Here is a 17,373-nt window from a genome sequence, read left to right on the forward strand (position 1 = left end):
GGGTATTATTTCAAATAGCCGGGACATGCAGTGCTCTGAATACAGCCGGAAAGCCCCCTGCTCTCTGCCCGGCTGTCAATGGCTGTCACTTCTGCCCAGCGGCAGCTGTCCCCAGTTACCACGAGCATGTATTCCCCCTTGGCAATGAGCATGAAATCCCACATGGCAACAAGCATGGAACCCCTGGCAATGAGCATGGAACCACTGGCGCATGGAACCCCTTCCGCGCGCAATGCCCCTATTTATGAAGCATATTATGCATTATTCCTCAATCTGTTTGGTATAGTGCAGGCATGTCCAAACTATAGCCATCCAGCTGTTGTGAAACTACAAGTCTCATCATGCATTGCCACAGTTTTGCTATTAGGGAATGCTAAAACTATGTCAAGGCATGCTGGGACGTGTAGTTTCACAACAGCTGGAGGGCCACTGTTTGGACATGCCTGGTATAGTGTGTATTTTGGCTCAATCCATGTGGCAAAATGTGAATTTTGACTCAATCCTTATGCCATAGTGTGAATTTTGGCTCATTCCATGTGGCATAATGTGTAAGAGGCAAGTATAGTGGGTGTGGTATAGGGGTCTGACAGTCGGGATCCCGACAGTCATTATCCCGACTGGCCGGACCCAGACAGCATGGTGAGCGCAACTAAGCCCCTTGAGGGCACGGTGGCTCGCTACGCGAGCCACCTATTCTATTCTCCCTCTATGGGGGTCATGGACCCCCACGAGAGAAAATAGCAGGTGGCCGTCGGGAACCTGGCTGTCGGTGTTTTGACAGTCAGGATCCCGATGTCGGGTGAATGCCTGTCGGGATCCCGAATGTCGGGACCCCGTCCGGCACCCAGTACAGTATAAGGAGGTTACTATTGTGTTGCATGATTTGTATAAGGGGTATATGGTGTGGTAAACTTAGGTGACCACATAAAAGGTGCTGAAATGTTGTCTACCAAGTTTCGGCTTTCAGTATTTTTTTATGACTGGAGTTCTGCATCACCCCGCAAGTATTTTAGAACATCGGCATCCTGCGGGTGCTTCTTTGGAGGGCACCCGGCAATATATCTCCTTGCATTTTTCGGTACTTATGTAGTATCTGGGCTGCCGATTTTGTGATTGTATGCCTTACCTTAGGTATACAATCAGATGCGATGCGATGCGATTTTGCATAGGATTCAATGTTAAGAAGGTCCTGTTCGTTTCCCCACTATCCAAGTGGGCATAGAGTTGATTTTATATAGCGTGGCGAGCGCAGCGAGCCCGAAGCGTGGCGAGCGAAGCGAGCCCCACGAGGGGACGCATATTTCTTAAAAAGTATTCTGTGTCCCCTCGCCACGCATCGGGCTCGGTTTATATCCAACTCCATGCCCACTTGGATAGTGGGGAAAGGAAAAGGACCCCTTTTTCCCATTGAATTCTATGTTAAAATGGACTCAGACCATTTTAACATTGAATCCTATGAAAAAATCTTGACCATCGCATCGCATACGATGCGATTTCTAAATCGGACGCCCAGATACTACATAAGTTCCCATTTTTCTTATGCAAGTATTTACACAAATAGAGGCACACCCATGAGCAGACCACCCAAACAGAACACTGGTCACGCCCCCACATTATTAGGTGCCGGCCACAACCCCTATTATTGCGCATAATAGGCCCTTGATAAATTTCAGCTCCAGGCCCATTTAGACCTTAATTTGGCTCTGCTGCTAGGTGGTCTGGAAACCATGGTGGTAGCTCTTGAGGACTGGAATTGGCTACCCCTGGACTAATGGGCCCCATACATCAGCAATCACAATTTATGGATTTCCAGATACAGGGATTTTTTGGCCAGATAAATGGATTTTACAATCTATCTGAATTTGCCCACACATTACAGATTTATTTCAGTGATCGGCAGATTTTTCCATCTAAAGATTGCATCTTCATATCTGGAAATTGCCCAATCGATTGCTGTTCATAATGTAAATAGATGAAGAAGACGAATTGGGAATGCCCACACTTATAAAAAAGATCTGCAGATCTTTTGCACATGTTTAAAAACCTGATTAAGCTGGCAATTTTGATTGGGATTGCCAAAAGGGGTAGCCCACACATCTAAAATTAATTGTGGCAATCATCTCCATATCTGAAAATTGTCACAATTAATTGCAGATGTATGGGGCCCTTTAGCCATCATTTTGACAGGCTTTTAACTAGTATTGGTACTTGTTTCCTAGCACGGCCACAACGATCATGATCGTGGGCATCGTGAGGAAAAATCGGGGGCATCGCGGCCATCACATGCACTAAAAAAAAATCGGGTGCGATGCCCGCGATTTCCCCATAGGGAACAATGTTAAATGCCTCAATTTAGCCGCAATGCCCCCGATTTCCCATAGGAAACAATGTTAAATGGGTCAATTTACCCAAATCATCATAGGGAACAATGTTAAATGGGCCATAAACCCCCCAAAACACCCCTGAACAGTGAAATGTCCCCCCAAAAGTATTTTACGCCACCCCACGATCAACGCGAACCCGAAGCGTGGCGAGCGCAGCGAGCCCGCGAGGGGCGGCGGTACGCGTCCTCCGACCTTTTCATACCCCCACTATCCACGTCGGCATGGAGTTGAGAATAGAATAGTGTGGCGAGCGCAGCGAGCCCCGCGAGGGGCCGCGGATACCTGTGAAGCCCGCGAAGGGACGCGTTAACCTGTGAAGGTATCCGCGTCCGCTCGCCACGCTTCGGGCTCAGTGGCTCGCTCCGCTCGCCACACTATTCTATTCTCAACTCCACGCCGACGTGGATAGTGGGGGTATGAAAAGGTCGGAGGACGCGTACCGCTGCGCTCGCCACGCTTCGGGTTCGCGTTGATCGTGGGGTGGCGTAAACTACTTTTGGGGGGACATTTCACTGTTCTGGGGTGTTTTTGGGGCTTTCTGGACCATTTACCATTGTTCCCTATGATGATTTGGTGAAATTGAGGTATTTAACATTGTTCCCTGTGAGAAATCGGGGCATCGCGGGTACATTGAGCCATTTAACATTGTTTCCTATGGGGAAATCGTGGGCATCGCGTCTGGACCATTTAAGCCTTTTTTAGCCGCATACGACGCGATTTTGACTTTTTCAATGCATTTCAATGGGAAAATCGGGGGCATTGCGTCGGTCGCGTCGTATACCACTAAAAATGACACCCGATGCCCGCGATTGTGGCCGTGCTAGGAAACAAGTACCCTAGTATTTACATCAGGGATGTCTACCCTCCCAGAATGGCTGTGAGGGTCCCGGAAATCGAGTCCAACGGAAAGGAGGCCAACCAACACCCCCCCCCCCCATCTCCCGCAACGCTATCATGTCATTTTAGCCCCACCCCCACAGTGAAATACCGGCATGGCACGGCAGGGTCATGGCTAATATGACGCGATCACTCTAGGCACGCCCCCAACAGGAAAGCCCTCCATGGCTCCGCCCCTGAATCGCCTCTTTTTTACTCCAGGTGATGGCTCCGCCCCCTGCCTAACAAAGCTGGCTGCCCTCTCTCAGAGAGGGCAGCTCCAAAGTCAGCAAGTCTGATTTACATATAATGTGAGAGTCGGCTTTGTAAGGAACGCAAAAAAAAAAAACATGCAAATGGGCAAAACTATGTTGCTCTGCAGGTGGGGCACATCGAGTTCGAATATAATATAAATTGCAGTGTAATATATAGCTGCCTAACATACGAGCGCTACATTCAAAATCAGCCAATATTTATCCTGCAGAGAAACAATATAACAGTATTTACTCCCCTTGAGTTGCTATTAAAAGTTAGTTTTGTCTACCCTTTTTTTTAGGGTGTATTTAGATTTGGCCTATTTGACCAAGATACTTAATAATGGAGACAACTAGCTTCACATAGGAGATAAATTTAAAACTTTAGAAAGCAGCATAATCTAGTTCTCTTGGTGGGATGCAGTTAAAATCCCGGCGGTCGGGATCCCGGCGTTCAGAATCCCGACGGACGAAATGCCGACACATTCTCCCTCCTGGGGTGTCCACGACACCCCTGGAGGGAGAATAAATTAGTGTGCCGAGCGTAGCGAGGCACCGGGCCCGCTGCATGGCGAGCGCAGCGAGCCCGCAAGGGGGGGCGATCCACGTCCCCCCCTTGTCGGCATTTCGGCTGTCGGGATTCCGGCGTCGGGATCCCGACCGCCGGGATTCAATACTGAATCCCTCTTGGCATGTCTCTGTAATTACAATGGGTTATGGGGCCAGATTCTCTAAGCTTCAAATGTGATAAAATGGAGAGTGATAAACAGCCAGACAATCAGCTCCTGTCTGACATTTTTCAAACACAGTCTGTGACACGGCAGGTGGGAGCTGATTGGCTGGCTGGCTGGCTATCACTCTCCATTTTATCACTTTTGAAGCTTAGAGAATCTAGCCCCGGCACAGTACAATGTATGAAACCACAGAAAATATCCCAAAGTTGCTTTCCTAATTTATTTCCCAGTTTGTCAGAGCTCAGACACCTATGCAGACTGCATGTAATTGTATCACATTCTAAGTTCACATAAAATCCCATATACAGTGTAGACCAGGATTATTGCAGGACAACCATCAAACTGGTATAATCACATTATTTTATTTTAACAATTTCTTATATAGCGCACACATATTCCGCAACGCTGTACAGAGAGAATATATCAACATTCACATCAGTCCCTGCCCCAGTGGAGCTTACAATCTACATTCCCTACAACATGTACATATATTCATTCTAGGGTTAATTTTGTTAGGAACCAAATAACCTACCAGTATATTTTTTAGTTTGTGGGAGAAAACCCACGCAAACACGTGGAGAAACTACAAACTCCACACAGTTAGGGCCATGGTGGGAATCGTGACCTCAGTGCTGTGAGGCAGTAATGCCAACCATTAAGGTGGCCATACATCAGAAAGACCGGTCTTTACTGTCATGATCGTGTCCAATTTCCCTTCAACTTCCCAGCAGTCCTTGGTGGTTTTTGGACACACAATGTACTCACAATCTGTCATACAATCCATCTGCTGCATGATTGTATGAGTGAAGCTTCATTTAAATAGGGGGCTGGCCTACTAGGATCAAAAGGATAGGAGTGCCAAAAAACAATTTTTATTATTTATTTATTTTAATATACAGTTTGCCAGCAGCTACCAATCTGCTCACATCTGCTGTGTTATGCCATTATTAAATAGCCCCAACGCAGCAATTCTCTGAAAACGGTTTTCAGAGTAGTGACAGAATTGTGCAAAAGGACGTCCACTGCTCTCTTCAGCCGCTGGAAACGCCTGCAGCTCCCAGCGTCACTGCCACGGGCTGCCTGGAAGCTGCACCTCTCTTCTTCGCTAGTCAGGGAGGGAGTGTCACATGACTCTGGTTGTATGAGCCATCTGAAGACAAATTGCATGTACATAAAAGCACATGCAATCTGCTCCCAATCCCAACTGATCTGACATGCAGCACGTCAGATCAGAGGACCAATCCTCCAATCTCCCGGGGCCGGCATTGTATGATTGTGTGCACACAATCTGCATACAATTCATTGAGATTGTATGATGGGTGCAATGTCTTTCAGGTGTATGGGGGCCTTTACACCTGAAAGACTGTGTAAAGGCCACCATCTGTACTGCCCCAATTATATGGATGGAAATAACTTTAGTACTTGCCGGTCTTTTAAAGGTATTACAGAAATCATTCCAACAAAACAAGCAGAAGGTTGTGCATTATTCTGCTAACACCTACCTGATTGAGATACCAATGAATTACAGTTGCTGTCATATTAAATGAATTCATGGACATGGATTAAAACTCTTCACAGACAAAATGAAAGCAGCTCTTCCCAAAAGCACAGCATCACCTATGATCCAGAGAACCTGTTTGAATCTGCTGGTTTGTTGTAAACTCAGGGGCTAAAGTGATTACAGCAGGGCAACACCTGACAGAAATCAAGCTCCTGTCTAGCTAAATTAGCACTTTTAATTATTTTGCTTGTCTGGTTTTGCGGTGCATCTAAAATCAATGCAACGACAGACCTATTTTCACATGCACTTTAAAATGGGGAGTGGGGAGGGGTTTGAATGAAGTATACAGTCACTTGCTGCTGACTTTTCAGATATATCCAAAAATGAACGCAAAAAAAGTTTGCACGCTCTCGCAATTCGCACTACTCAACTGCAAATTCGTGAATATAGGATTTTTGTGTTAATTCTTGCCATAAAATAATTATATTAAGCAAGTATTTTTCAACCAAATGATGCTTAAATTAATTTTGTTACATAAAAATGGGTATACTGTAAGTATATATGTATATTAAGCCACTTTAAAAAAAAACCCCAGATTACTCTTATGCTGCTTTCAGACCGCATAACTGGCTTTGACCCTGTATTTGGAAACGTTTCCAAAAACGGGTCTGCCAGATAAAACCCCTTTCACACCGCAGCACTTAAACGGTATATTACCGTTTAAGTGCCGATTTTTTGACACTGGCAGACCCGTTTTTGGAAACTTTCCAAATACAGGGTCAAAGCCAGTGCAGCCTTCAGCCCTCCCCTCCGTGCAGCTCCCTCGCGTGTCGACCGAGAGCATGTCGACGCCCCCCGCGCATGTCGACGCCCCCCGCGCATGTCGACGCCCCCCGCGCGTGTCGACGCCCCCCCCACCCCACCCCGCGTGTCGGCGCCCCCCCCCCGTGTCGACTTACCCCGTGCCGGTACCTCCGTTGTGGACTGCAGCTCAGTATGCTCGGAAAGCACTTATGAAAAAAGTGTCTTCCAGAAAATGGCTGCCCCATAGGAAACCCAGTTTAAAAAAACTGTCTTCCGTATGGGGGGCAGCCATTTTCTGAAAGACACTTTTTTCATAAGTGCTTTCCGAGCATACTGAGCTGCAGTGCCGGGAACCACAACGGAGATACCGGCACGGGGTAAGTCGACACGGGGGGGGCGCCGACACGCGCGGGGGGGGGGGTCGACACGCGGGGGCCCGTCGACACGCGCGGGGGGCGTCGACACGCGCGCGGGGGGTGTCGACACGCGCGGGGGGTGCTCCAGTGCTGTGAATACTTAATGAGCGCTCATTAAGTATTCACTGTGCTGAATTTAGGACCCAGCTCATTGGCTGGGTCCTAAATACCGTTTCTGAGCCGATTTTTGCGCTAAAATACCGGTTCAGAAACGGGTAGGACCCTGCATTTTAACCGGTTAGAAAAAACGGCATTTTCTAACCGGTTAAGTGGGACTGGACCTTTCAGACCGCACACATTACCGTTTTAAAACGGTAAAAAAACGGCAATTTACCGTTTTAAAAGTGCGGTCTGAAAGGGGCATAACCTGAAAACCTAAAAAACACTCCTAATAAGGCAATATCAGGGTTGCCTACCTGACCCTCTCCTTCAGGGAGAAAATGTTATGTTCCTGGACTTCCATCGTAATGTATAATTGGCATCACCTGTGGGGAGCTAGGTAATTGATAAGAAAGGTGTTTCACCACAGGTGATGGTAATCATACATTACCAGGGAAAACCAGGAACAGAGCATTTTCTCCCTGAAGGAGAGGGTCAGGTAGGCAACCATGGCCAGTATACCTGTCCCATACATTGTATCCCAATTTCCATCATCATTTAAAACGTGTAAGAGCCTTATTAGTCATTCAGGGGCAGCGTTCTCCCCAGAATATTACTTCGAGCCGGGTGGCATATAGAAGTAGCTGGGTCAGGGTCTTTGCAATAATACAGTGTTTAAATCCTGACCTTTAGCGTTTAAATCCTTTTAGGCATCCAAATACTACACAATTATTCTGTCAAGGACACAATTACTGCCCTGCCATAGAATGCTCCCTCTAGTTGGCACCATAGAATGATAAGCAGCACCCAGAATAAATAATGCCCCCATAGACAGCTAAGCAGCTCCCAGATGCTGCCCTAATTTTCTGGCACCATACAGTTTTTTTGGTACTTGTCTCCTAGCACTGTGACACCGATTTATACTGTATGTCATCGGGTCGGAAAAAAACGGTCGCATCACATGCGATGCGACCAAATCGACCCGATTTTTAATTGTATACCCACCCTGATGGGTAATTACTATGTGAAATGCCCCCCCATTGTTAACGCCACGCCACGATCAACGCCAACTCGAAGCGTGGCGAGCTCAGCGAGCCCGCGAGGGGCAGCGGTGTGCGTCCTCCGACCTTTTCATACCCCCACCATCCACGTCGGCGTGGAGTTGATTTTATATAGTGTGGCAAGCGGAGCGAGCCCGAAGTGTGGTGAGCGGACGCGCATTACTTCACATGTATTCCGCGTCCGCTCACCACGCTTCTGGCTCGGTGGCTCGCTGCGCTCGACACACTTAATAAAATCAACTCCACGCCGATGTGGATAGTGGGGGTATGAAAAGGTCAGAGGACCCGTACCGCCACCCCTCGCGGGCTCGCTGCGCTTGCCACGCTTCGGGTTTGACGTTTATCGTGGCATTGCGTTAACAAAGGGGGGCATTTGACATAATAACACAACCCTGCTCTGCCATAGGCCACGCGCCGCCCCCTGACTCATACCACACTGCCCTTGCAGCCTGTACCCCGATACCCGGCACTCTCACCATTTAGACCAGGCATGTCCAACGTTGGCCCTCCAGATGTTGTGAAACTACACATCCCAGCATGCTTTGACACAGTTTTGCTATTAGAGAATGCTAAAACTATTGCAAAGCATGCTGGGATGTGTAGGATCAAAACATCTGGAGGGCCAACGTTGGACATGCCTGATTTAGACCTTCTTGCAGGCAGACACTGATACCGGATGGACCGCCCCCTATGAAAGATCATGTGGCACTGATGCTGGCGTAGCTCGGCCATCACAGTCACATGATCTTTCCATTGGGCAGTCCATCCGGAATCAGCGACCGCCTGCAACAAGGTCTAATTGGTGTCAGGGGACTACAAGTGCCAGGTGGCAGGGTGTCTCTTGCTGGGCGAACTGGCTGAAAATGTAAGCCTGGAGAGAACACGGAGGGGTGTGTCCCAGGGGTTCTGAACCAAACCACCATTTCCTTTTAATAGGTTATCACCAGCTCAAAAGTGATGAAGTGAAATTCATGGTAAACCTATAGAGAATTAGCAACAAATATTTAGCGCAGACAACGAAATAGTGGCTTATCATGGGTTGAGATAAATCAGGTTTTACTGCAATATTAGTTTATTGCTGCTAAAGCTGGATACACACCTGCAGATTTATCTGTCCAATCTGCCTGGTGGGAACAAAAATGTTCTAATGTATTGGGAGCAAATGACAATGACCCATATGCTCCCAAATGCGAGATTGTTACATCAAATTGATTTAACCAATGTGTCTGAATGATTTTTATTCCCACCAGACATACTGGACAGATAAATCTGTAGGTGTGTATTTCAATTTGTCTGGTGTGTGTTCAAACAGAATTGCAGTGCAAAAATAAAGCAGTTAGTATTTACCCTGTACAGAAACAAAATAACTCACCCAAATCTTTATTTTTACACTGCAATTTAGATTTCAGTTTGAACACTCTTAGGCCGGTTTCACACACTCCAGCTCCTGCCGGACGGTAAAATACCGAACGGCCAGGGAGCCGTGCCGCACACACTAGTTTATAATGGAGGGGATGGCCACAGCCCGGCAGCCGTCCCTTCCAGTGGCGGGATCCGGCTGCAGCCGTGCGGCCGGGCCGTGGCCGTCCCGTGTGAATGGACACAATAGTGTCCATTCACAACTAATGTGTGCGGCACGGCTCCCTGGCCGTGCAGGATTTCGCCGTCCGGCAGGAGCCGGAGTGTGTGAAACCGGCCTCACGGTATATTCAATCTACAATGTCTAGGTCTAGAGTCAAAAGGTCTACCGCTTTTGGTTGACAGAGTCAAAAGCTCGACATGGTCAAAAAGGTCAACAGGGTCAAAGGTTTGACAGTCATAAGGTCGACATGGGCACTGTATAAGTGTACAGCGTCTCCTTGTGTGGTGATGCACTCGGCACACTATTATAATCTAACTCTATGCCCACGTGGATAGTGAAGTATGAACAAGTGTATTTTTCTTTCAAAAATCATGAAAAACTCATGTTGAACTTTTGACCATGGCAACACTTTGACTGTTGACCTTTTCACCATGTCGACCTAGACACTCTAGATCGAATGACTGCATACCTTTGAACAAACTCCACCTAAATCTAACTCTCTGCATGTTTAATTTGCCCCACCTGCAGTGCACATGGTTTTGCCCATTTTGAGAACAACTTTGCCCTGTGATCAGGTCTGAATTAGGCCCAATATACTGAAAATGAAAAACATGTCTCCAGGGAATTTACATAAAATGTGCAGTGTTTGCGAAAACCACCCAAAAAAGTGGGTCCCGGGGACCCTTCACTTCTAAAAATTGGGGTCCTACCGGACCTTTTCTGGGTCCCAACGGAATAAAGCCTCCTCTCCCCTTCTCCCCAGCATGGCTCATGTGGGACGGGGGGGGGAAGTATCAATTGGCACACTCGCATAAAGATACATATATACTGGAAACGATATAAACATGAAAACAGGGACACTGCGCTAAAATTTTAGGGCATGTTTTTTGGGGGGAAGTGGTGTGGTCACATAGTAGTACACATTACAGCACACACAGTAATGTCCAGTACACATTACAGCACACACCACGTAATGCCCAGTACACATTAAAGCACACACCGTTATGCCCATACACATTATAGCACACACCGTTATGCCCAGTACACATTATAGCACACACCGTTATGCCCAGTACACATTATAACACACCCCGCAATGCCCATTACACATTATAGCACACACAATTATGCCCAGTACACATTATAGCACACACAATTATGCCCAGTACACATTATAGCACACACCGTTATGCCCAGTACACATTACAGCGCACACCGTTATGCCCAGTACACATTATTGCACACACCGTTATGCCAGTATACATTATAGTACACACCGTAATGCCCAGTACACATTACAGCGCACACCGTTATGCCCAGTACACATTATAGTACAGTGATTTTTATTTACAGTATTTATTATAGCACATAAGTGCTGCGCACCTACATGCTTGTTGCTAGGCGTTATATGCTCCTTGCAGGGGTTATATGCTGGGGGGGCATTTTATGCTGGTTGCCACAGGGGAGAGGGCGTTTTATGCTGATTGCCCCATGAGGTGGGGAGGCATTTTAGGTTCGTTGCCACAGTGGAGGGGGAATGGATGTGGCTGGAATAGCTGACACGCTGCTCTGAGATGCTTTAGCCACATCCAGTCCCCCACCACCCTGACAGCCCGCTCATCTACTCTGCTGAGAGCGGCTGTTACATCTGCATCCCATCCTGTGTCTCCCCCCCCGCTCTCAGCAGTGGAATGAACTTACATGGCGGGAGGGGGACGCACAGTGACTCGGTAACCTGCTCTCAAAATGCAGGGCGCGCGGCTTTAGGGTGCGCAGCAAAACCTACAGTGATTGCCTGTCGGGCGGCCTCTATTCAAGGATTGGGTCCCGGCAGCCGCTGCTGTGATTGGCTCGCAGTGGCTCACAGGTTTAGTACGGCGCGTCCTCGGGGACCCCTTTAGTTTTTAAATCTGAGTCCCCGGGGACCGTTTTCGGGTAAAATACGCGATATAGCACGATTTTGAGAACCCTGATTTTGGTGCATTTTATGGGCGTTCTCCTGCTGCCACCCCCCTTCCCTCCCCTCCTCCTGCAAAAGGTTAAACAAGTGAGAAACTCGCCTAAGAAGTTCGCTCTGGGGGTTTGCGCATGTGCAGAATTCAAACCCTAAGTTGTAGTGCAAAGGAAAACAATTGAGAAACTACAAATCTATTGTCTGCTCATTTCAACCTGTGCTGTGAGAAGCCATAGCTATAGTGGGAATGATATGAAATGCCGGCGTTCAAAATCCTGACCGCCGAAATCCCGACAAGGGGGGACATGGACTGCCCGGTGGAGGGCCCGGAGCCTCGCTACGCTCGGCTCACTAATTTATTCTCCCTCTATGGGTGTCGTAGACACACGGAGGGAGAAAGTGTCGGGATTTCGGCGGTTGGGATTTTGAACGCCGGGATTTGAACTGCATCCCGCTATAGTAACAGAAACACTGCAATGAGAACTCCCCAGAGAATGATACTAGGTCAGGCAGGCTCAGGTGGAGTTTCAATACCACCTTCTTAAACTCTCCATACTACTGCAAAGGATTACTAATTCTATACACAGTTCACAAAAGACATATATTATATTTTCTTTCTAAAGTCCAGTTGCACAAGGTTTTAAAACATGAGTACTTGTGTATTATCACAGCACCCATCGCATCATATACTATAAGGCATACGATGGTATGCGATGCGATATCGCACGATGTTGTACAATGTCATACAATTTTACAATTGTATGGCATTGTATATGGCATACAATGCGATTAAAAATTGTATAAGCACCCTAATGGGAGCTTACAATGTTAAATGCACCCTAATGGGTGCTTACAATGTTGAATGCAACCCCCCACTATAAACGTGAACCCGAAGCGTGGCAAGCGCAGCGAGCCCTGGCAGGGGCGGCGGTACGCGTCTTACGACCTTTTCATACCCCCACTATCAACGTCGGCGTGGAGTTGATTTTATAAAGTGTGGCAAGCGTAGCGAGCCACCGAGCCCCGCGAGGGGACGCGCATAACTTCACAGGTATACGCGTCCGCTCGCCTTGCTGCGTGGATAGTGGGGGTATGAAAAGGTCATAGGACGCGTACCGCCACCGCTCGCCACGCTTCGGGTTCATGTTTATAGTGGGGGGTGGCGTGGGGGTTCATTTAACATTGTAAGCACCCATTAGGGTGCTAATACAAATTTTAATCGAACAGGGGGCTAAAATCGTATCTCATCGCAGTGCATCGACATGGCATGCGATGCGATAAAAACATTGCGCGATCAATATCGGGGGCGCCGTGATAATACATAAGTACCAAAACATTTTACAATTTATTTTAAAAGCATCCAGATACTGTACGCACAGAATCAGAGTTGTGCTTTAGGGGCATGGTCTCAGCACTGCCTTGAAAATGTTTTGGGGATTCCTAAGCAGTGACAAGACTGTGGCTAAGCAGACACACCTAGATGGTCCAACTTATGGTAGTTTCGCTACTAGTGGTTGCACACAGAGATGCAGAATCACTCGCATTGGGACAATATTCAGAGAGCTGATGTGCACCTACCAATGATGTGCCTAAAGAAGCACTAAGCTGTATTTATGTCTAAAAGTGGGTCCCTCAGCACTTGCAAATGCAAATACACATATATACACCAGGGTCTTGCAGTGGTATTTGTCACAGATGTAATACTGGCAAAACATGGACATTGTAGCCTCTAGAGGGCCTCATACATTAGGGTTGGGGTTGTAGATTAGGGTGACTTGTCTGAACGGTAAGTCGCAACCTATTTTTCTTGAAACCTCCCCCCCCTACCCCCAGATCCTGACACGCACTGGGCCATGCATTGGATCGGATGTCCAACATCTGCGAGTTGACCGCTTTTCACCCGATTTCTCGACCCAATCTGTTAGAATCTGGTGAAATCGGGCAAAATCGCATACGTTTATGGCCACTTTACCTACGAATTAGGGCTATAAATGGTTCATTATAATCTAGAAATAATAAATAAAAACATAATAACAGTGTATAAGACAGTCAATTAATATAATATTTGATCTGGTCAATGAAGAAATAAATTCATCACAGACTAAACTATAGTTGGTTAAAGGTCAAGCTTATTTGGCAGTGCATGTTTAGAGGATCTCCCCTGAGACTGAAGGACTACACTTTATTAAACCGCTGTTGTGCTAATCTGGTCTCCCGCAGCTAGGCCTTTCATTGCCTGATTGCACAACAAACGTGTCCTCATTTTCCGAAGACTGCCCAGTAAGATTCTGCCTAGTTTACACAAAGATCTCTATTATTTCATCCTGGAGCTATACTGAGGCAGCACAAATTTACAGATTAGAACACAATTGTTTAATTCAATCCTGTGGTTATGCAGCAATCACATAGTTGTAAAGCACTTTAATACACACAAATGCAATTCACGTGGTCACATTTTACAGGCATCAGATTCATCCAAGAGCTCATAGGCCCCATAGAGTTTCAGTGTCACTACAAGAGAACCTGAAAATAAAAGGATGTTACAGAAATGTTCTTCTTTTTCTATGTTAAAAAGGTATTCAGTACATCTACCAAAAATGATTTGCTATTTGTTGCATATATCACCGTTTCTGGTCCATGTGTACTATGAGGTTTCCCATAACTGTATAAAGATAACTGACATGGAAATCTAATTCTATATCATCATACTGAAGATATGTGTTAGGACAGGTACCCGATGATTACGGTCATCTTTTGGAAGCCATAAATTCACACCTGCCAAATGGAAATAGACTGGAAGGCTACACTTTTCCTGCTGCTGTATGTTTACCAGATGAAATCTACAGTACGACTGAATTTAAACTCAGCAAAATCATTCCATAAGACTTGCAAAGCCTGGGTTATCAATAACTGACATTTTCCAAATGATTAATTTTCCATTTCCAACGGTGTTTTATATTAAAACCTTCTTCAGGCCCCCTCATTATCCTCTGCAAGAATAGCCCTTCTAGTCAGATATGCCGTAGAAAGACTGTATCGCTGAGCAACTTTCCTTGCAACTTTTTCAATTACAATGTTCCTTATTCACAAAGATGTGTAAATAGAATGCACAAGCAGCTTATGCTGATTGAAATGATATGTGGCATTCCTATATTCTGTGTGTGACCCAGGCTGTTTATGCATACAGCCGTGCGTTACCGTTTACTATTAAAACACTTAAGCGCAGCATTTTTCAGAGTATAGGCATGGATCTTAATTTTAATCAGCACAACCTCCTTGTTATAGATTACATGCGATAGATGTATATGGACAATGCTGTATGTCCAAGGATCATTTTAGGTCAGTTATAACCGATACCTCCAGGACACCTGTACAAGTACGGGTTGATCAAATTGTAATTTATTTATTTGGATAGCGTACGTCTTACCTTAATTGCTTTCCATCCTCCAGATGTCTTGTCCTTTTTATAAGTAACAGTGACTTTCTGACCAACACTTAAAGGCTCTCGACCAATAACAACTTCATTTGTGAAGTATATGTGGTCATTTATCATTCCATAATCATTACAAAAACGAGTAACTACTCCATCTGTATCCATTACAGTCTCAGAGTCTGCATAAAGATATAAACAATGTAACATTCAGTATCAGTAATGAAAAAAATAATTACAATGATGACCTCCTTTGACCTACTATCATCTACATAGATCTATATTTTTTTTTTACTTAAAAATTTCCTTTAAATAATTATATACTTCCTACTTTAATCTGTTACATAGGGAGGTGTTGAAATTTCTGCGGCAACAGACCTCCAACTGGAGTCCTTTGAGCTGCCTTTTGTTTGGTCTCATACTGTGGATCCAGGATTCATCACCATTTATGGTCTCAACAGAGTATGAAGGACTGCCAACAAACGTGGCCAGCGTTTTTCGGCACCAAGTCACTCAAACCTCCCTCTGCTCTATAGCGGACACAGGTCTGCTGCAGTGCTCCTCGTCTTTCTGCAAACCTTTCCCGTAAACAAAATTCTGCAAACCAGTTAAAAACGATCAAAAGTGGCTTGCAGTTGGTGAAAACTCTCCTGCTTTGGCAGACCACACTTGTAGTCATAGAAGATCATGCCTCTCCAGTGGATTCTGTTGAAGGAAGTGAACAAGCTGACTTTGATGTACAGTGCTGCTTATATATGGTTCTGTCCCTTCACAATTCACAAGATCTTTAGTCCGAGATTACAGTTCTCAACCGTACTGTGAAATTGGTGTGCACTGCACAACCAGAAACTTATACTACAACCCTCCTATCTTTTTTGCACAACATGGTGAAAGATACCTGGCTTCATTCCTCTGTTGTTCACTTTTTCCTCAAAAGTCTTAGGGCCTAATATAGCATGGTTAGCTAATCAGCGAATTCACAAAGGATTGCAAGTAAAAAGCCGCCGTCTGCATCAGTCACTAGGGCTGCTCAAGAATCAGGATAAAGTGGTCATTGCTGACGTCAGAGACATCAAACACACCCAAAAACACCATGTTTACTGTCAATCAAAGTGTGGCTACTCTGGACATCTATGCGTACTGATCATTTTTGCAATACATTTACAGTTGTATGGTAGAACATTTCTACTGTTCTACCATAGGTGTCTAGTTAGAAGCCTCAAGTTAGTTGACCATGTCTAGATCGCCATCCCGGGAGTCCCGTTAGTTTCAATCTATATGCCGTCGGCTATCTTTAGGTGTCTAACTAGATGCCTTCGACCAAGAGTGGTCGACCTGATGACCGCACACCATGCTGCAAGAGGGCTTGGTTGGTTTGAGTGCTGAGGTAGGAGTGGAGGAATAGTATGCAGAAGGTGTCACTAAAGCCCCATACACACTACACAATCCCCGCCAATGCCAATATTGGTGGCGCTGGCAAGGAGGAAGTGACTGTGGAGGACCTCTTTCATCTGAACTAGCGCAAATTGTTAACGATGTTAAGTGTATACACTGGGGCGGTTGTACTAGAACAAAAATGTCGTAAAAATTCAGTTTTCTGGGTTTTTGACACATTTTGAAATGCACTAAAGCCCTTCCCAACAGGGCGCCACTGCAGGGGTTACGCCATCTCTAGCTGGTGTAACCACATAGAAGCATATGGTATGCAGCGCTGCTGTGTGAGGGACCCGACACTGATCCATCCCAGCACGCTCCGCAGATACCAGCGTCTCTGAGAACGTGCAGAGGGACTTCCCCGTTAGAAACGAGGAAGTCCACAACCTGCCCTAGACGAGAAAGAAAAATATATCGCTTAGAAGGCCCCTTCTGAGCGATATCTTTTACTGTACTTTCTTGCCTAGTGTGTATGGGGCTTAAGGTTGCAGGAGGTTTAGTTGGGAGGGTAAACTGTTGGGAGCTGTTTGTACCATGAATAATTTGTCAAATTGGATAATCCGGGTGCTGGAAGCAAGGGTGCCGGATTATCAGTGGTGTATTATGTAACCAAAATGCACGGGATGCTACCAATGTGGAGAAATAAATATTAAACTAAATCATTAGTTATGATATACTGTGCATGACAACTATACAGTAGTACATCCCTTATATATCACACAGGTCAGTCGCCCATATTGTCATATAACAATCCGTATTATCAGTCTGCAACTACTACATACTTCCCAACTGTCCCATTTCCCACGGGAACGTCCCGTTTTCTGGGACGTTCCCACGTCCCACT

General features: G+C 46.1%; 1 protein-coding gene across 3 annotated transcripts in view; it reads right to left on the minus strand.

Moving 5' to 3' along the window:
- The window catches only part of MOV10L1 (Mov10 like RNA helicase 1), a 110,933-nt gene that overhangs the window by 92,631 nt on the left and 929 nt on the right, over window positions 1–17,373 (minus strand). For 2 of the 3 annotated variants that reach the window (XM_083182892.1, XM_083182893.1), the window contains exon 2: window positions 15,093–15,277. In XM_083182892.1, coding sequence (XP_083039018.1) covers window positions 15,093–15,277 — 185 coding nt within the window. Of the gene's footprint in view, window positions 1–5,750; window positions 5,910–15,092; window positions 15,278–17,373 lie in introns of those variants that run through there. The other variant, XM_083182894.1, reaches the window with a different exon arrangement.

The sequence above is a fragment of the Crinia signifera genome, chromosome 4, assembly GCF_055691185.1.
Source record: "Crinia signifera chromosome 4, ASM5569118v1, whole genome shotgun sequence".
Lineage (NCBI taxonomy): Eukaryota > Metazoa > Chordata > Amphibia > Anura > Myobatrachidae > Crinia > Crinia signifera.